The sequence below is a fragment of the Plecotus auritus genome (genome assembly GCF_963455305.1).
Source record: "Plecotus auritus genome assembly, chromosome: 7".
Taxonomy (NCBI): Eukaryota; Metazoa; Chordata; class Mammalia; order Chiroptera; family Vespertilionidae; genus Plecotus; species Plecotus auritus.
The window spans coordinates 24603871-24625434 of NC_137774.1; the positions used below are offsets into that span (position 1 = coordinate 24603871).

Sequence of the window (21564 nt, forward strand, 5' to 3'; positions counted from 1 at the left end):
TTGTAAATTTCTCTATAGGGGCCATATCTACTTAGATGCTGTTTAAAGTAGTAGGTACTCTGTAGGGAGGAACAAAGCTACCCTGAAATAAAAAGGAACATAATTTTTGTTTTTTTTCTTATTTAGAATGAGCTCTTCTTATTTCCATGAACTTTCAGCATAGCTCACTACCAGTATAATCATTTGCAGATTTTCACCCTCCTGGCTCTTAAGATAATCAGAAGGTGTTTTGAAGCTAGTATATTTTTCTTTTTGTTCTAGGTGATCCCTCTGATAAGCCACCTTGCCGAGGCTGCTCCTCCTACCTCATGGAGCCTTATATCAAGTGTGCAGAATGTGGGCCACCTCCTTTTTTCCTCTGCTTACAGGTATCTCATTAAGGAGAGGCCTGCCTCTCCTAGGTTTTTTTTATGGATGTAATAAATTCAGAGATGACTATCGATTGTTCAGAAGGCCCATATCTTATTAAATCTGTTCCAGTCAATCTTCCAGTATACATTTTACTGGAAGTGAAAAGTTGGGGAACAGAGCAGATGGATGAGATAGACTGTTGAATACAGGCATATCTAAGAGCTATTGCAGGTTTGGTTCTAGACCCCGTAATAAAGTGACTTTCACAATAAAGCAAGTCGTAATCTTTTTGCTAGTAGAGGGTCTTGACTTCAATTTATAAAAAAAACAACATAACATTGTGAAGTGCAATAATATGAAACACAGTAAAACGAGGTGTGCCCATATTTCACAGAGGTATCAACTTAATGCTTAACACTGTTTGAGCCAGTAGTATTAAGTATTGAGATTATAGGAACAGAATAGGAGAGTTATTCCTTTTGATAGTACCTGTGACACAATGTTTATTGTCTTATTGAAGAGTGATCTTTGGGCAGGTGACAAACAAGGTAAACCATTTTGTGGATGATGGTGGAAATAGTAATACTAATTATAAGCGCTTACTCTGTGTTAGGCACTATTTTAGGTACTACTAGTATACATGATTTAACTCTTAAATCATCACTACAACCCAATAAAGTAAATATGATTATAGTTTCTCCATTTTATAGAAGAAACTCAAGCAAGGAGAAGGTTAAGTAATTTGCTGAAGGTCACACAACAAATACCATATTTTTTTGGATTGATTATAAGAAGCATCCCATGAGCCACACTGGCCAGGGTACTATCTTTTAACCTTTAAGAAAGCGTCTCAAAAAGTAGACGCTTATATATAAGCATATAAGCAGAACCAATGGATACAAGACACTGGGCGGGGGGGCAGGTAAAGTCATGTACTGGGGGATAGGGGAGGCTGGGGCGGGGGAGGTCAACGGGGGGGGGGGGAAGGAGACATATGTACTACTATTTGTAATACTTCAAACAATAAAAATTTAAAAAAAAAAAAGACAGCCAAGTGTGGGGGGTGGGGAAGTAGCTTTTTGGTAACTTAATTTTTCTCTTTTTTGCAGTGTTTCACTCGAGGATTTGAGTACAAGAAGCATCAAAGTGATCATACTTATGAAATAATGGTAATGATGAAGTTGCAGGGAATTTGTTTTTTTTTGTTTTTTTTTTTCTGTTTATTTTTCAAGTCTTACATGCGAATTAGTCTTTTTATTTTCACCTCCAAGGCTCTCTTTTTCTTTTCTTTCCTCCTCTCCTAAATTAGGTAATCATTACCCAGTAAATTTTTCAGTTTTATGGATCTACTGAGGCATTATTAAGTCCAAAAATCATTTTAAATACTCAGATTTTTGTTTCAAATTTAGAAAGAATTTAAAGGAAGCACTTTTTGAGATTTACTGACATAAGAGTTACGCTGTTTTTTAAATATATTTTTAGTGATTTTGGAGAGAGAAAGGAAGAGGGATAGAGAGAGAGAACGATGAGAGAAAAATGTCGATCAGCTGCCTCCTGCACCCACCTCAACCCCCTACTGGGAAATCCAGGCATGTGCCCTAATTGGGAATCGAACCATGACCTCCTGGTTCATGGGTTGACACTCAACCACTGAGCCACACTGGCTGGGCTACACTGCTTTTTAGGTTCATTGATAAAACATAATTGTCGATGTTTTAGCTAATGGTATTTTTATGTGGTTCATGGGGATAGTTGTAATGTATGTCTGGTACTCTATCCCCCTTCCATGGGGAAAGTTAGTTACCTTTTTGAAGTTAAGTTTTAAATGAACATAGAGTGAATGATATAACACATAAAATCATTTTGAAGAGACAGACTGGCTTATAGGCCAGAGTAAGAATTGGCTGTAATTTGATTAATTGTATTACCACCTCTTAAGGAATGAGAGGCAGATGTTGGTAGTGTATTTCTTAATATATTTTATTGATTTTTTACAGAGAGGAAGGGAGAGGGATAGAGAGTTAGAAACATCGATGAGAGAGAAACATCGATCAGCTGCCTCCTGCACACCCCCTACTGGGGACATGCCCACAACCAAGGTACATGCCCTTGACCGGAATCGAACCTGGGACCCTTCAGTCCGCAGGCCGACGCTCTACCACTGAGCCAAACCGGTTTCGGCGGTAGTGTATTTCCACGCTCTAGCCAAAGGAATGGGCACTTTAGTAAGCCAAAGTAATATCTTGTCTGCTTGGCAGTTATGTATACCTTTGTCAAGATAGTTTTGTCAGTTATCAGAGCATAACTTGTAGTTCACCATGTAGTTTTTCTTACAGGAAAGAGTGCTGGCTGGTGCATTTATTTGATAGTAATAATGCCTCCCTCTTATATTTTTAAGGGCACATGTGATTACAATGGGCCCATTTGGATAGTGCAGGACACTCTTCCTATTCTAAGGTCAGTAGGTTAGTACCTTAGTCCCATCAGCAGAGTTCATTCACATGAATATGTAGTTAGTGTTTGAATAATCAGGAATCCTGGGGGTAGAAGGGAGTCATTTTTAGAATTATGCCTACCACAGCACTGTAGTATATCTGTCTCAATCTCTTAAAAGTTTAGAAAGGGTGAATTGGCATCTCTGAGTCTCATTTGTGTGGTACTGTTAAGATGAATTTCTGAGCCTGCAATGCTGAGAGTCAGATCCCCGTCCATAATAAATTAATAAAAAAATGTTCCTTAATAAGAGTTCTTGGCAGCCAACTGGCTAGCCGTACCTTAACCTCTCTCTAAATACTTTGTCTTCTAACTACTTTCTTCACTAATTGTAAAACTTGGAATGCATTTTTTATATTAAACTTTGTTTTTTAGAGCAGTTATAGGTTCACAGCAAAACTAAGTAGAAAGTACAGATTTTCTATACACGGAGTGGCCAGATTACTATGATCTCTGAACACATAATAATCTGACCACTCAATGTATATCCTATATAATAAAAGGCTAATATGCAAATTGTCCCCTCAACTAGGAGTTCGACCAGCACGCAGGCCGGCCAACTGTCCATGTCCCCTCCCCCGGGCAGGCTGGCCGGACCCCACCCATGCACGAATTCATGCACCGGGCCTCTAATACACACACACACACACACACACACACACACACACACACACACACACAGTGGCCAGATTATTATGCGTTCAGAAATCATAATAATCTGGCCACTCAGTGTATATTATCTGCCCCCACAAACACTTAAGACTGCCCTATTGTCAATAGCCCCACGAGAGTGGAACATTTGTTATAATTGATGAACTACATTGATACTTCATTATCACCCGAAGTCCATGTTTACATTAGCATTCGCTGTTGGTGTTGTACAGTCTGAGGGTTTGTAATGTCATGTATCCACCATTATAGTATCATACAAAATAGTTTCATGCCCCTAAAAATCCTCTGTGCTCTGCCTATACATCCATCACTCCCCTTTACCCCTGGCAATCACTGATCTTTTTACGGTGGCTGTATCATTTTGCATTCCCAGCAGCAGTGAATGAGAGTTCCTGTTACTCCACATTCTCACCAGCATTTAGTGTTGTCTGTTCTGGATTAATGGCCATTCTAATAGGTGTATAGTGGTAATTGTTTTAATTGGTATTTCTCTGATAACATATGATGTGGAATATGTTCTCATATCAATACATTTTTTCCTGTTTGTTAATTGCAAAATGAATGAAGTGTGGTTGGAGTAGCGTTGGCTTTGAGTAAATTTCATCAAGGTTACCAGATCTTCAGAAAGCTGGTTTATTTTTCCCAAATTTTCACAAGAATATCTTGAGCCAGAATACACGTTTATTCATTTGAATTGTGAAAATAATTCCTTAATAATTAATATATGTTGAGTAGGTTGATGGTTATCCCTGTAAGATGACCATGAGCTCTCTAGCTGTTCTGGGCACAGTGCCTTTTGCATAATCCTGGAAATACTAAGTTTCATTCCAAGTCCATTTATTTCTTCTGATTACATCCTTTTGTCATATATTCAACACCTATACAAACACTTTGGGGAGCTTTTGGAGGTTACTTATAGTCCCTCTTTTTCTACCAGTCCTATCTATTCCACATCTTTTTTTCAGTAGGAATAATGACCAAATTTTGGCTTTCTACACATGAAGCCACTAAAAATGTGATAAAAAATTTTTTTGGCATATGAAGCCTCAGAAAACTTTAAATGGTTTTCAGTACTTTTGTCACCTCACAGTGCTGTAATTTTGGAAGTTACTCATGCTTTGGTGGGTGATGTGTTAAGGTTTCTGAATTCTATGCCTATTTTTGTCTTATACTCTTAGAACCTTGAACAAGTCAAGGCACCACTTTCTATCAGACCCTTTATACCTATACCAGTGATTATTTTTTAAAATATATTTTATTGATTTTTTACAGAGAGGAAGGGAGAAGGAGAATTAGAAACATTGATGAAAGAGAAACATCAATCAGCTGCCTCCTGCACACCCACTACTGGGGATGTGCCCTCAACCAAGGTACATGCCCTTGACCGGAATCAAACCTGGGACCCTTGAGTCCGCAGGCCGACGCTCTATCCACTGAGCCAAACTGGTCAGTGCATATACCAGTGATTCTTAAACTTTAATGGAGAAAGATCACCTGGGTAGCTTCTTAAAAATGTAAATTTCTAAGCCCCGCTGTTAGATACTCTGGTTCAGTAGGGTTGAGATTGGGTCCAGGAATTAAATAACATTGATAAAACTTTAAGAAAAACTGTACTATGTTCATTTATTTATTTTGGGTGTAGAAAATCTTTCTTGTTTATCTAAAAATAAAGTTGGTCAAGGCTAATATTATAAAATACATTTTTTAGAGATAATATTGGCTCTTCAAATATGAGTTGTCATATTTACATGTATGTATGACACTTGCCAGATTGAATGATTATATGAATTTAATATAGACATAGACCCTGAAATTTCACTTTTTGGTCTCTTAGTACCTCTTGTGCTAAGCATATTTATAGTACGTGCTCAGATAAATGTGTATTGCTGATTAGTAGTGTAATTTCACAAATCACTACAGTATTTTTGTCATTAACAAAAGATATAACCATTTCTAAATGCCTGTGTAATCCGAAGACTTCTTGTGTCACTTTTTTAAAAACTTAACTATAGAAAATTTTAAATGTATACTAAAATGGAGAGAATGGTATTTCGGCTATCTATTGCTACCTAACAGCTACCGCAAAACTTTGTGGCTTAAAATAACAACCATATTATCTCCCACAGTTTTGTGGGTCAGGAATTCAGATTGGGCATGGCAAGGGTAGCTCTCAGTTCCACATGATGTGCTGGGGTGGAAGTCCAAGGGGCTTTTTTCACACACTCTGGCACCTCAGGAGGATGGTTTGCATTGGTTGGGAGTTAGCTAGAATATCTTCACTGCCTGAGGCCTGGGTTCTTTAGTAGTCTTAGGGCCTCTCCCTCTCCGTGTGACCTTTCCACATGGTCTTTCCAGCAAGGAGGCTACATTTCTTACGTGGTGCCTCAGGAATCCCAAGAGCGCAAAAGTGGAAGCTGCTAGGCCTTCTTAAGCAAGTCACAGGTCCAACTTGTATTAAATAAGAAGGGACCACACAAGGATGTGAATTCCAGGAAAAGTTCGTTGAGAGCCACCATTGTTACCAACTATCTTACTGTTAAAATTATCAACTCGTGGCCTATTTTAGTTCATCTAAAACCCCAATCCTTCAGATTACTTAGAAGCAAACCTCCCAGACATTATATCATTTCAGCTATAAATGCTTTATTAGCTCTCTCTAAAATTTAAAAGTAATTCAAGTCACTTTCACATTTCCCCAGTCATTTCATAAAATCTTTTAAAAAAAATCTCTGTTCTCTACCTCTGAAATAATCACTCTTCTGATTTTTATTATCATAGATCAGTTTTGCATATTCTACAACTACATATAAATAGATTTATACTGTAGATATTTCTGTTTCTGGTTTCTTTCACTCAGCATGTTTTTGAGATCTATTCATGTTGTATATAATAGTTCATTCCTCTAAGTAATATTCCATGGTAAGAATATAACACAGTTTGTTTATCCATCCTGTTGATGGACACCTGGGCTTTGCCTAGTTGTTGGCTATTAAGAATAAAAACTGCTATGAACATTCTTATTCTTGTTTAAGGCTTTCTGTGGATATTTATTTTCATTTTTCTTAGGTAAATACTTAGGAATGGAATTGCTGGGTTATCAAATAATGATTAATTTATTCATTATTATTACTTTAATCCTCACCCAAAGATATTTTCCATTGATTTTTAGAGAGAAGGAAAGACAGAGAGAAACATCGATGTGAGAGAAGCACATCGATTGGTTGCCTCCTGTACGAGCCCCGACCAGGGGCCGTGCCAGGGAGGAGCCTGCAACCTAGGTATGTGCCATTGACCGGAATCGAACCCAGGACCTTTTGGTCCACAGGCTGACACTCTGTCCACTGAGCCAAACTGGCTAGGGCAGTGGTCGGCAAACTCATTAGTCAACAGAGCCAAATATCAACAGTACAACGATTGAAATTTCTTTTGAGAGCCAAATTTTTTAAACTTAAACTTCTTCTAATGCCACTTCTTCAAAATAGACTCGCCCAGGCCGTGGTATTTTGTGGAAGAGCCACACTCAAGGGGCCAAAGAGCCGCATGTGGCTCGCGAGCCGCAGTTTGCCGACCACGGGGCTAGGGCATAAATGATTAACTTTTAAGAAACTATCAAAAAGTTTCCTACGTGGTTGTGTCCTTTTACACCTCTACTAGCAGTGTCTGAGAATTCTGATTGCTCCTTACACTTGTTAGCTTCTGATAGTCCGTTTCTGTACTTTAGCTATTCTTTGGGCATCATGAATATGTAGTGGCATCATAAAATTTTTTTTCAACGTTTACAATTTGTTCTAATTGGGATACAAATAAGGCCCATCTATTCCAATTGGTTGCCTCATATATTTTCTATTCTGTGGGTTTTTCTTCTTCCCAACCTTCCCTCACTCTTTCATTTCTTACAGTTTTTATTTTATTTTTATTTTTTAAAAACTGGGTTGGTGGTATTAATAGATATTAATACAGGCTGGATTTTGCTGACTAATGTGTTCCTCTGTCTTCTGTTTCCTATAAATTGGTAGTTAGATCTAATGGCTATATCAGATTATTTATGATCATCGTCTAGATCTGTTAATGTATTGGGTATTGCAAAGTAGTTATCTTTTAGTTCTGTTACTCCTTTTAAGTTGAGTTAAATTCTATAAAAAGTTTATCATGTAAGGTAAAGTTTGTACAGGAAAGGCAGAATAAGTACTTGATTTCTGCCCTTCCTCCCCCTTTTTTAACTGGGTTTAAAATATGAGTTGGTTTCCTGGCACCTTTAGATATTTATAATACTTTATGTGTTCCAATCCTTTACAGTTTTATCCTTATTAGTGCTCAAAATGTTCCATTTTTTGTTAGTAGGAGCCTCTACAAGTTAGTCTCTGAATCCTTTTGACATGACACTTAAGAGTCTTTGAGTCTTTGAGAGCTTTTTTGCTTTCTAGTATGACAAAATGTTCCAGTCTCATCTTGAACAGTTCCTGACCCAAAGCTGGAATCAGCTTTTTCTTCAAGTACCACTTAAAGAATGGTATTTAGTGGTAAATAGTATTTAGAGACTGCATACTAGGAAATAGAAGCATTCATTGCTACTGCGTTGATCATTGTTTCTAGACCTTTTCAGTGAACAGTGTTAGGAAATTATTCTAAGATAAAAATGCATTATGAGTTTATACTAAAACTTTCAATTCCATTATAAAACTACAAGGTTTTACATAACCTCATAGATCTTATGTCTATATCTTTTTCTCCCAAGCCAAAAATCCCACTACCCAATGATGCCAGCACAATTATTTATCTGCTTTACCCCATAACACATCCACATCCAATAATCTCAGAATATACCAACACTATTGAAAACAGTATAGGAGTTATTTTGGCAGTTTCTTTTACTTTTTTTAAAAATTGATTTTTAGAGAGAGTGGAAGGGAGAGGGATAGAGAGAAACATCGATGAGAGAGACACACTGATTGCTTGCCTCCTGCACACCCCCTACTGGGGGTCGAGCCCACAACCCGAGCACCAGCCCTGACTGGGATCAAACTGACCTCCTGGTTCATGGGTCAATGCTCAAACACTGAGCAACACCAGCCAGGCAGTTTCTTTTAACTTTTAAGGTATATTCTACAGATGTACAAATCATTGTATTTTAAAGTCAATTGAGATAATTTCCTTCTGTGTGATTATGCCTTAAAATAAATTGATATGTTCGTTACATTTTGTTTTTTAAGTCTTATGATTTTAAAATTTAATAATTACATACAGTATTTATGTTTCAAAGTCAAATCTGCAAAACAAGGAATGTTCTGAGAGTCTAGCTTCTATTCCTGTCCCCTCCACTGTTTTCTCCCTCCTTTCCCCATAGGTAAACTTTTCTTTTAAATGTATCGCTGCATCCATTACGGCTCGGGTTCAGGATCTGAAGAAGGGGCCGTGCACAAATGAAAACACTAGAAAAGAAATATGAATTTAGAAGGCATGGGGGGCCAGGCGGAAACTTCGCTCTGGTGGGGAAGCTCCCATCTTCTGGGTCCCGTCTGCTTTTATTCACTTGAATACACATTTGTCCTTTAGGAATGAATACAAGCATATCAAAGGTAAAATTTGGTAAACAGTGAAAGGATTATCAGGTTAAGGAATTGCCTTCAGCCATTGAGCCCACAGCAAGGCAATATTATGCTGAATATCAAAGTCCATTGGCCTTCCAATGGGTCTTTTTGCATAATATGCTAATTACTGTTGGTTTTAGCCTCTGGCATTTCCCCCTTTTCTTAAAAACATATTTTATTGCTTTCTTACAGAGAGGAAAGGAGAGGAATAGAGAGTTAGAAACATTGATGAGAGAGAAACATCAATCAGCTGCCTCCTGCACACCCCCTACTGGGGATGTGCCCGCAACCAAGGTACATGCCCTTGACCGGAATCGAACCTGGGACCCTTCAGTCCGCAGGCCGATGCTCTATCCACTGAGCCAAACTGGTTAGGGCTCCCCCTTTTTGTTTTCTTAATAAATTTAGAAAGGTATATGCCATCTGCAGGGCTTGAGTCCTTTTAAGAGTTTTCATTTCGCATCTGCAGACTAGAATTAAACATAATAAGAACAAGAATGAGACAGACAATAGTGGTTATGCTAAGAGTCAAATGTAGGGAGATCAAATGAAAAAGATTGAGTTCTTTTACGTCCTTTTAAAATTGTTGTCAGGCATCTAAGGAACTAGTTTGTAGTAGGCTCCTTTCTGCACCATCAGTTCTTTATGGGTTCCCTTCTCAGTCACTGTCCCCTGTGACATGACAGCAATGATATTCGAGTTCTGAATGGTGGACAGGCGGTGGGCAATGACAATGCAGGTCTGACCTTCTTTGGCTTTGTGCAGGGCAACCTGCACCATCGCACAACTGGTGACTGCTAGCATGGCAAGGCTTCTTCACCATCCCCCAGGTCATCTCTGGACTGTTTCTCCTCTGTCTCATTCTCCTCCCACTTTTTATCTTCAGTGTGTTGCTTGGGACTACTGGAGTTGTCTGGTCAGTTCCTCTCTCAGATGCACGTTGAATATTCCTTGCAGGAATCCACACAGTCTTGGAGGAGTTTTCTGGAAATACACAAGCATACCCTTGACCAAAGGTTAACAAGGGGTCGGGGCCCTTTCATAAGCCAAACTTGAGATCTTTCCATTTAACCAGACCATTTTCCTTTGGCTTATTCTGACACCAGTGTAATTCCATGGGCATCTTACCATCAGCATTACAAGTGAAAAAATTTAATTAAGGCTTGATGTAGTTTACTTACCGGAGATTTCTCTACTATGTATTGTTTATTCTTCCATTATAAATTACACACACACGTGATTTCCCCCTTACCTAAATGGAAGCATACTATAATATTTATCTCTACCTTTGTGCTAAGTTTAAAAATGCTTATATTTCTGTGTGAGTTACATGGACTTTATGGGTGATAATATTTTTGGAGAACCTTGATGGTGGAAATAGGAGTAATGTGTTAGACCACCATGTGAATAGGTAGTAAAATAGAATAGGTATTGTAAAGGACATAAATAAGTATTACAGTTGAGGTTACTAGGTTCCATTTCTATATCTATTCTTAGGCAAAACCTTTTCTTTTTTAGACCTCAGATTTTCCTGTTCTTGACCCCAGCTGGACTGCTCAAGAAGAAATGGCCCTTTTAGAAGCTGTGATGGACTGTGGCTTTGGAAATTGGTAAGAGCTTGGTGTTAGGGCTTGTCCTGCCCTAGTGAGCTCAGAGAAAAAGATGCTGTGAAGGGTAAAGGAAGGAGCCTCAGAAAAAGAAGTTTGGGGATCATATGTTGCTTTTCTATTGATCCATGACTTAAAGACAAGTCCTCTGAAATGCCTCACAGGGAGATATAGGATGTTTCATGGTCTGTGACTGGGAAGCTCTAAAAGACCATTTTGAATGGATCAACATAGGGAAGGCTAGTTATTCTTTCTGAGTAGTGGGGAAATTTAGATTCATTAGTCATTGCTCCTTTCTGATTTTGTGAATTCTTGGCTATGGATGGCCTCGTCATTTAACTGTGTTAGACTTTTGGTAGATGGCCACAGCTTACCTAAGATTCAAGTTTGACAGACTTCCTATTTGCATTCCCTATTTTTAGCTTTCAATACCTGCCTTAGTCCAAGTTTGGCAGAATTGAACAGTAGGTATTGCTGTTGCGTTAGGTAGTAACACTTTCCCACTGCTTTCATTTTTATTATTTGGGAGTACTTTGACACTGATGATACCATTTTTATGAACTAGACAACAGAGACTTTGTTAAATATATTTTGTTCATGAAGAATCTCAAGCTTAGGTATCTGAAATGATTTCTCATGATCACATAGCTTGTTAGTGAAGGACTCTTAACTAGATCCACCCTGTCCTTACTTCCTAGTATATATAATCTTTCCTGATATTAATAGAACATACTATGCTGCCTCCCTTATGTTGAGGTCTCTGAAGAAGGAAACTTGATGAGTTCAGTTCACATTTTGCTTGTTTTATTCATTCAGCATTTGTTATAATAAAATATCCTAATATATAAAGAGCCAGGGTCCATCACGACCTAAACGTCGGATGGACAACCGAACACTAGGCTAGGGTCCCGGCCGGTACAGTGGAAGTCAGTCCTGGGTCCTGGTGGCCCGCAGCAGGAGTCAGTCCTGGGTCCCGGCTGCCTGCGGTGCAGCGGCGAGAGGGAGCTGTGGGCCCTGGCCGCTCGCGGCATGGCGGTGGGAGGGAGCTGTGGGAATGGAGCCATGCTGCCATTGGACTGGCCTCTTTGTCCCTCCTCCGCCCGCAGGCTCTGGGGAACCAGAGCCATGCTGCGATGGGACTGGACCCTACCCGAGGGGTCCTGGATTGTGAGAGCGTGCAGGCTGGGCTGAGAGACCCCCCCTACCGAGTGCACGTATTTTCGTGCACCGGGCCTCTAGTTGTGTAATAATAAAAATATATTGTGTCTTATAGGGAATACCGAAGAAGATAGAAAACATGATCACTTATGAGACACTCGGTAGTCATCTTTGGCCTTTTTTGTTTTTTTCATTTTTCGCTAGCCATTCTAATGCTCTAAAATGGGCTAATCCTCCCTGTCCCCCTTCCCTCTTAGCAAAGATTACAAAAATACTATAGTTTCTCTATCTACTGTAAGGTATTAAGCGTGGTGGTGAGGGTGCTAGAGTTAAGAATTATAACACCCTGCCCTCAAGAAGCTTATATGCACACATATGTAACACCTTAATCAATAAAGAAATTAAAAAAAATAAAGTAAACCTTGAGCAAATAAGAAAAAGTTTATAATCTAGAATGGGAATATATATATATGTACATATAGATATGCACATACGTATTGTTGAAGTACACAAAGCAGAGCACAGTAATGCCTTAGGAGAAGAACAAGGTAAGCCTGTGGAAGAGAGAGATTGAGAGGGGACATGGAGAGAGTTCACCTCCACCTCTTCATTCTGGGCTAGGATTCAGGAGTCTTGAGAACAAATTCTGGCTTTGTCACTTATGTGCTTTGTGTTCTTGAGCAAGTTTCTCTTAATGTCTTTGGGCCTCATTTTTTTCACCTGTGAAATTGAGATAGTAAGTATTCACACCACACAGTTAATGGTAGGATTGACTTAAATTATGTTGTGAATGTTTCTAGCTTATGCTTGGCCTATTGTAAGAGCTCTAGTAAAGAAATTTTGTTCATGCAAAATGTTTTGTAAACTATAAAACATTATGCAAATATAAAACTACTAGAGGCCTGGTGCACGGATCATGCACCAGTGGGGTCCCTTGGCCTGGCCTGTGGGGATTGGGCCATAACCAGCAGTCGGACATCCCCCGAGGGGTCCCAGAGTACCAGAGGGCACTCTGCAAAGTTGCTGTCGCTCGGCAGCACCTGCATTGAGCATCTGCCCCCTGGGGGTCATTGCGCATCATAGCTAGTCGCTTAGGCTTTTATATATATAGACTAGAGGCCCAGTGCATGAAAATTCGTGCACTGGAGGGATGTCCCTCAGCCCAGCCTGCACCCTCTCCATTCTGGGATCCCTCTCAATCCGAGACTGCTGGCTCCTAACCACTTGCCTGCCTGCCTGCCGGATTGCCCCTAACTGCTTCTACCTGCCAGCCTGATTTCCTCCTAACCACTCCCCAGCCGGCCTGATTGATGCCTAACTGCTCCCCTGCTGGCCTGCTCGCCCTCAACTGCCCTCCCCTGCCGTCCCGATCGCCCCCAACTGCCCTCCCCTGCCAGCCCGGTTGCCCCCAACTGCCCTTCTCTGCCAGCCCGATTGCCCTCAACTGCCCTCCCCTGCCAGCCCGATTGCCCCCAACTGCCCTTCCCTGCCAACCTAATCGCCTACAACTGCCCTCCCCTGCCAGCCATCTTGTGGCGGTCATCTTGTGACAACGTGGGAGCAGCCATCTTGTGACGACGTCGGGGTGGCCATCTTGTGATGATGTGAGGGTGTTGCCCAAGGGCCACCTAGGCTTTTATTAGTATAGATACTTAAGTACGTATGTTTTTAGTGTTCCAAAGTGGCTTGTTTTTATTTATAGCAATCCTTTCCATGGGGCCTAGCTCACAGGGTAATTATAAGCTTTGTAGTTATTTTTCCCTTCTTTTGGTGGAAAGGAAAGGGCTTTTCAGATATTGTTTCTATATCTTGGAATAGCAGGATTTGGAATTGCCAATTATACCAATATTAGCCTTGTATTTGTCTTATTGTTTTGATGATAGCTCCATGACACCAGTTTGCAAGTATCCCAGTCATTATATGGATAGGACTTAAAATTTGTAAAGAACAAACCTTACTTTTATCATTATGTATAGTTGAAAGCATTACTTACTTCTCTTTCCTCACATTCCTCTAGGCAGGATGTAGCCAATCAGATGTGTACCAAGACCAAGGAGGAGTGTGAAAAGCACTATATGAAGCATTTCATCAACAACCCTTTGTTTGCATCTACCCTGCTGAACCTGAAGCAAGCAGAGGAGGCAAAAACTGCTGACACCGCCATTCCATTTCACTGTAAGTGCCTCCCTTTTTTAAAGAGATACTTAGGTCATCTTTGGGCCCTGTTGCATAGCAAATTCATAATGGTTTGTTGACTTGGACAGCTAATGAGTTTACAAAATAAAGGAGGAGTTGGCATGGCCATTATTGGGAGTCAGGGCCATAATGGGGCCAGAAGGGAACATCTCCCAGAGGTCAGAGTTCTATACTGGACGTCAGGGTGCCTGGATCCAACGTGTAGTTACACCTGAGATTTGCAGTTCCATGCTATTCTGAACACAAGGCTTTTTATAATCCCTTTGGAGAGTTTATGATTGTAGATACTAGTTAATAAGAAAGTCCACTATTTGACTTATTTTCATTAATTAATCATCCCAGTGTTAAGCTCAAGAAGCAATTTGTTATTTTTGTTCACTTAGTTGTGGCAATAATAGCACACTTTACTTTTCTTTTTAATCACATATGGCTGAGGGACCCATGGGTCTTTTAACAAAACATAACCAAAACTATGATGAATTATAAATAGACATCTTTCCTCAATGACTCCCAGAGCACAAGTAATGAAATATGAATGTTTTCCCTTCCTCCCTCCCTTTCCTCATATTCTTAGAAACAGTTTTGAAGCTGACTGCCTCAAAGCCTGATGATACCTTGTATTTGGATAGTACTTGGAATGTTGTGCTCAGTTCCTAAATCCATTAGACCAGTGGTCGGCAAACTCATGAGTCAACAGAGCCAAGTATCAACAGTACGACGATTGAAATTTCTTTTGAGAGCCAAATTTTTTAAACTTAAACAACTTCTAACACCACTTCTTCAAAACAGACTCGCCCAGGCCGTGGTATTTTGTGGAAGAGCCATACTCAAGGGGCCAAAGAGCTGCATGTGGCTCACAAGCCGCAGTTTGCCAACCACGGCATTAGACCATTTGTTCCTCATAGAAACCCAGTGACCTAGGCAGAGCAAGTGCTTTTGTTTTACACATAAGGAAACAGATTCACAAAGGTTAAATTTGTGCAAGGTCACGTGGATGTTTAGGGGACTAGTGGATGTTAGAGCTGGGATTCAATTCCAGCTAACTTCCAAACCCAATGGGGTCTTTTTGGCCTCTCACTTGGATGAGATTTATAAATTGAGATTAGTCCTAAAGTATAAGGATGCTGAAGGAAACAGGGTAAAAACCTATGTTCTGTAATATTAAAGAAAAGATTCTTTGTTTTTTCGCATGTTAAAAGCAAAAAGCAGCCCTAACCGGTTTGGCTCAGTGGATAGAGCATCGGCCTGCGGACTGAAAGGTCCTAGGTTCGATTCTGGTCAAGGGCATGTACCTTGGTTGAGGGCATATCCCCAGTAGGGGTTGTGCAGGAGGCAGCTGATAGATGTTTCTCTCTCATCGATGTTTCCAACTCTCTGTCCCTCTCCCTTCCTCTCTGTAAAAAATCAATAAAATATATTAAAAAAAAAAAAGCAGAGCGAATTTTCCTATCTTTACTTCAAGGATTCCTTAAGTCTTAATTTCCTTTTTTAGAAATTAGTCTGTTTCCATAATAGTTTATCTCTTTCACTTTTCCCTTTATAAAAATCTTTTGAATTTTATTTATTCTCTCAGATGCTGTCTTTCTCCAAACAGAAATATTTTAGAGTGTAAATGACTATTTATATGTCATTTAAAGTAAATAAGAAAAACTCTAAATTTTCCAGCGGCAGAAGACCCTCCCCGACCTACCTTTGACTCTTTGCTTTCTCGGGACATGGCAGGATACATGCCAGCTCGAGCAGATTTCATTGAGGTAGGAGAAACTCATTTTTGTTTCTGATGAGGCTTATATCTCTTAGCCATAGGTTTCATAGCACTAAAAAAAAAGATTTTCAAAGCACTGTAATTTGTAGTCCCTTATGCAGTGACATTTTCTTCTATTTGAGTGCTTTTTCTCATTTGTAAACATTTTCACATGAAGAACAGTGGAAGTTCTTCAGACCAAGAACCTGTTTCTTAAATTTCATTGGTGTGGGCTCCCACTTTCTTAGAAGGTGTGGGCTTTCTACAGACTGGTTCTTATTCCATACTTAAGGGGTTTCAAGGTTGTACTATATCAGGGGTTGGCAAATTTTTTTCTGTTTAAGGGCCAGATGGTAAATATTTTAGGTTTTGTAGACCAAAAAGTATTTTGCAACTGAACTTTGTCACTATTGTTGCAAAAGCAGCATGGATAATATGTAAACAAATGAGCTTGCCTGTGCTCCAGTAAACTTTGTTTACAGAAACAGGCAGTGGGCTGGATTTGGGCCTGAGGCTGTAGTTTGCTGATCCCTGTACTGTGTTTATAAGATAAAGAATGACAAATGTACATAAAAACTACATGTTCCTTGTTCAGCTATAGAGTTAAAAGCCCAGTGAATGTAGTTGCAAGTCGCTTGATTTATATCTAATTCACAATTACAGTGCTCTTGGAGGTAAGTTGAAAGTTTTAGTGAGCTACAAACAATTTTGCTAGCCATGCCCAGATCTGAATTTTTTTCACGGCAAGTGATATTGTAGAGCTACCCCATAGACACTATCCCTACCAATTGTACTCATTGAATGGAATATGAACAGATCTACCCACTGAGCTACACACTATTGCATAAATAGAGCCCTCAGAAGGTAGTAAAAAAGTAGATGAATTAATGCAGGTAATTTTCATACCGGAAGATCTAGTCAGAGTTAGATTTTCTGGGGTTACCTTTTATAAACAGACTACTTTTAATTTTTAGAACAATAGCTTGGCTTTATTCGTGAGCTCATAACTGTTCTCATTTTTGCTGTCAGTACTGCCTGAAAGCCTCTTAGATTTCCTCCATGATTTATTATTGTGGCAGTATTCTGGCTTTGTACCCCATTCACTACTTTAAAATAGTGCTTGCCTGTGTATTTTCTACTTGCTTCTAATGCATGGCTACTGTAAAGATATTACTCAAAACTGATAAGTTTGGGGTGGGAATTTTTTTTCCCCAAACAGGAGTTTGACAATTATGCAGAGTGGGACTTGAGAGACATCGATTTTGTTGAAGATGACTCGGACATTTTACATGGTAACATTTTGTTTCAACAAATGTTTTTATTGATTGCAAACTATGTGATGGTACTGTGTTGGGGTCTAGGAATCTAAGGATGAATAAAACATGTCCCCTGTCCTAAACTGGACTCAAAATCTAGTGATTAAGTTGCTGGACTTACTTTTTTGTTGGGTTTTGACCACAATGAAAAAGATCATTTGTGCTGATGGTGAGAATGTTGATTATGTTAATGGTAGTTGGGAATATCCCATTCCTTGGAGTGTATGATCTTCCTTTTGACTGAGGTAGGGCTACACTGAGCTAATTAATTAACTGGCCCTCATTGCCTCCTGAGAAGGGAGGGGGGCAATGTGAAGACCTTGGGACTTTAGATACTAGACGTTCACTATGATTTGTTAACCCAAATTTCCCACTGCAGAGGAAAAGAATGGAATTTCTTTGAGGATTTTTTAGACCAAGATTAGGAATTTCTCATTTCTTAGAACTTGAATTTTTAACATTTCTGCATTCTCATCTATGATTAGCCCTTTAGGGATTTATGTCAACTTTTGTGTTCTAATATAAATGGTTAATACCAACAGAGCTCTTAAAAGTGGATGGTTAGTCATGGCTTGTATGGCTCAGTTGGTTGAGCATCATCCCATGCATCGAAAGGTCACCAGTTCAGTTCCCAGCCCTGACACATACCGGGTGTGTGGGCTTGATCCCAGTAGGAAATGCACAGTAGGCAGCAGATTAATGTTTTCCCTTCTCCCTTTTTCTCTTTCTAAAAATGAATAAAAACGTATTTTTAAAAAGTGGATGGTTAGACTTCTGTTGAATCTTTACCCCCCTCCTTCTGTTTTCAGGGAACTACATATTTGAAATAATCCCTAGTCTTCTCTTTCATTTCAGTTCAGAATTGAAATTGAATGTGATACAATATGAACAGTGCTCCCTTGGATTCTGTATTCCCCAAGCAGCATCTTCATTGTTTCTCTTAAATCTATATTCCAGGCAGGGAAGGCAAGTAGAATCCTTGTTGAATTATACATAAATCAAGTTTTCATGTAGCATTAACTGCTACTCTGTCATTAGAAGGGGAATTTGATTCCATACAAGAGCTGCCTAGGTGTTTGTTATGCCAGATGTAGGACAAAGAGAGTCCTCATAAAAATTTCATCTCTACATATTTCTTGAGCCATTTTCTTTTCAAAATTTCATTTCTCTTCTCCCACACAACTTTAAGGAAAGTCAGAGTGACGCAGATTGAACTAAAAGAGGAAAGCTTGAAAGCAAACTACTTTGGCATTCACTAGATTCATCATTGTATTTGTTCAGTCATCATGTCAATCTCTTCTTTTCAACTTGTGTAACTCATGTCATTGTCTTTTCTCACCTGTATTGTTGTTCCCTTGAAGGCAGTGTGTGGATTCAGTATTTCTCCTCATATACACCAGCTTTAATTAAGATGGTATTGTTTTCTAGCTTGTATCTTTCTTTTCCAGAATGCAAAAAAAGGCAACTTAATAAATATAATCTTTTATATACTGTTCAAAAGTACTGAACTTTTGAAAGTTAGAATCTCTAATGTCAATAATGGCTAAACTATGTAAGAGACTTGCTGAGTCACTTCTCTAGGCCCTAATCCAAGGTCTTCATTCTTAAGCCTCAACATTATTAAGAAAAGTGTAGTAATGGTTGGGATTTAATTTCACTCTTCATTCTTCATACAAGCAAGATCTGTAATTTGTCCTGGTGCACTTGTGCTACTTTCTGTTAAGTGGGAGCAAAAGGAAAAAAATCAGAACATAGCAATTGATTGATTAACAATTTTTATTTCAGTTAGCATTTCAAACCTAAAACATACTTTATTTCTGCTCTTCGTACAATTTCTACAAACTTGTTAAGTCACTTTTTTTTCAAATGGGAACTTTTTTTTTATTTCATGAAAAATGATTTTAAATATAATAATGTTACATGCAATAAACATTAATGTTTTAAGGAAAATTATCTTAAATATAATACATGCAATAAATATTAATATCTCAAGAAAAATGATTTTACATATAATAGTATATGCAATAAACACCAATTATTCAAGAAAAACTATCTTAAATATAATAATATTACATGCATTAAACATTAATATTTCAGGAAAACTTGTTAGTCACTTGATTCTAGTTCATTTGAACTAGAACCAAAGCATCAGTTATTGATTGTTAGCATACTGGTATGTGGCTTTAACACATAAGTAATAACCCCTGCATCCCCTTTCCTTCCTGTCTAGTAGTGGATGTTGAAATGGGTGCTTTTTAAAAGGTGATAACATTTTTTTTCTTTATTTTATTTTTCCCCCATCACCATTTATCCCCCCTATATCTTCTTCCACCTGCCTCCACTCCCTCTTCTCCAAAAGGTGATAATATTTTAAAGAGGTTTTGTAGTACTAGAGGGAAGACTTGTTGGTGCCATAAAGGGATGCTTTGTTTATGGCTCTGAGTTCTCAGCTCCTCTGCAGCATGACCCTCTGTCCAGTGGGTCATATTGCCGCTGAGCTGAGCAGTTTCTTCCTGAGCACTCATGGAAAGGGGACGAGGAGCCCAAGGAGACTCAGGAAGGAATGAGAAGTAGCACACCTAGAACAGACAGAGGAACACATTTTGTGCAAATCAGAACACTGATTCAGCCTTGGGCTTGCTTCTGAGTCACTGTGATCTTGGGCAAGTCCTTAGAATCTTGCTTACTGTTTTTTGTGTCCCCTGCTGGAAAAAAAGGGGGTGACACTGATTAGTCATAGGGTGTGAATGTCTCCAATGAAAGATGGTACATAATTCAGGTGACATTATTACCATTCCATTATACCATTATACTCTTAATATTACTGAGCATTAACAACATTCCTTTTATGTTTCCTCACTTGTAACTACTAGAAGGAAGCAAACTGTTTGGCTGGGTGTGTTTTTTATATTCCATCCCAGCGCATCTAGAAGATCAACAGATGCGACCAAGCCCCTTTCCTTACCGAAAGACTTTTGCTATGATTCATGGAATTTGTCTAATAAAATGGAGTTGAATGGTCCATTATAGAGGCCTGAGACATAATGGAGGGATAATAAATTGCATTCCAATCTTACCAGAAGGCTTTTAGAATGGGCCCAAAGAATATACAAGTGAAGCAGTGTCTGAGGAAGAAAATAAGGAAGTTCTGGGAGCCCTAAATAACACCTCCTTATATTTTATTGAAATAAGCAGAAATTATGGGTTCAGAAAGAGACTTGCAGAAGACTCATAACTTGGCACTTTTGTATGTCATGGTGTATTGTGGGAAATTCAGTGCAGACGCACAGTGTAGTTCCTTTTTCCTGCTTTCATTTGGGAAAATCTTTCTTAAATTTGTGGACTCCTCTTTCCCAGAGTTTCACAGGATCTGAAACCCTGGTTGCAACATCTTCTAACCATTGCTGTCTCATAACTCAAGCAAGCAAGAGGCATTTTTATAAGCTCCTTCCTATGTGTTGTGTCTGTGTGTTCAATACATCTCAGGGTTGCACATTGAAAGAGTTTATTCTCCTTTTATTTGGAAAGATAATTTCAGCAAAATTTTTTGGCCAGGCATGGATTTTCCCTCACTTCTCCACCCACCCCAGCCCTCCTTTGGCCAATACTGTCAGCCTTTAGATCCTTTTACAGTTAGCAGGTCAGAGATTCACCCTGGTCTCTACGCACACTCACCTTTTGCAAGTGCCCTTTCCCTTCATAGTGATTTGACTGTCTTATGCTTAGGACATTTTAGACATAAATGCTATTAATAACAGTTAATACATATTAGCATTTAAGTCCTTCACACTTGTGAACTCATTTAATCCTCACAAAACTCTATGAGTTAGGCATTACTATTATATCCATTTTATAGCTGAGGAGATTGAGGAATGGAAATATCAAGTAACTTGCCTAAAGTAATGTAACCTCAAGTGACAGAGCCATCTCCAAAGTCTATGATCTTAATACTGTACTAATTATCTTTATAACCTTAAATTTTTGTTGCTGGGTTTATATTGAGAGGTGGGGGTGATATTCACATTTGTTGTCTCCTATGGCTTAACCACATTCCTAATAAATAAGAATAAATATGTTCCCATTTTACATTCAGGGTAATGTACAAAGGAGTTAACTTACTTGCCTCAGGCCTCCTAATTGCTGACGTTAACCTTTAGGTCATATAGTCTTATTTCCTTCACATAACTAATTGTGTACCTCTCGGCCCAAAAGCTTGGGAGGGAGAGAGGTTGGAATGACTTTTAAAAAGCTTTGCTTCACCTTGACCGGTTTGGCTCAGCCGATAGAGCATCGGCCTGCGGACTGAAGGGTCCCAGGTTCGATTCCGGTCAAGGGCATGTACCTTGGTTGCGGGCACATCCCCAGTAGGGGGCGTGCAGGAGGCGGCTGATCGATGTTTCTAATTCTCTATCCCTCGCCCTTCCTCTCTGTAAAAAATC

The 21564-nt window shown here is 39.2% G+C and overlaps 1 protein-coding gene across 4 annotated transcripts in view; it reads left to right on the forward strand.

Annotated features, from left to right (window-relative positions):
• Positions 1-21564, forward strand: part of TADA2A (transcriptional adaptor 2A) — a 47774-nt gene that overhangs the window by 6016 nt on the left and 20194 nt on the right. For 3 of the 4 annotated variants that reach the window (XM_080677844.1, XM_080677845.1, XM_080677843.1), the window contains exons 3-8: positions 262-368; positions 1461-1520; positions 10623-10714; positions 13887-14044; positions 15731-15819; positions 17029-17101. In XM_080677844.1, coding sequence (XP_080533970.1) covers positions 262-368; positions 1461-1520; positions 10623-10714; positions 13887-14044; positions 15731-15819; positions 17029-17101 — 579 coding nt within the window. The remainder of the gene's footprint in view (positions 1-261; positions 369-1460; positions 1521-10622; positions 10715-13886; positions 14045-15730; positions 15820-17028; positions 17102-21564) is intronic. The other variant, XM_080677846.1, reaches the window with a different exon arrangement.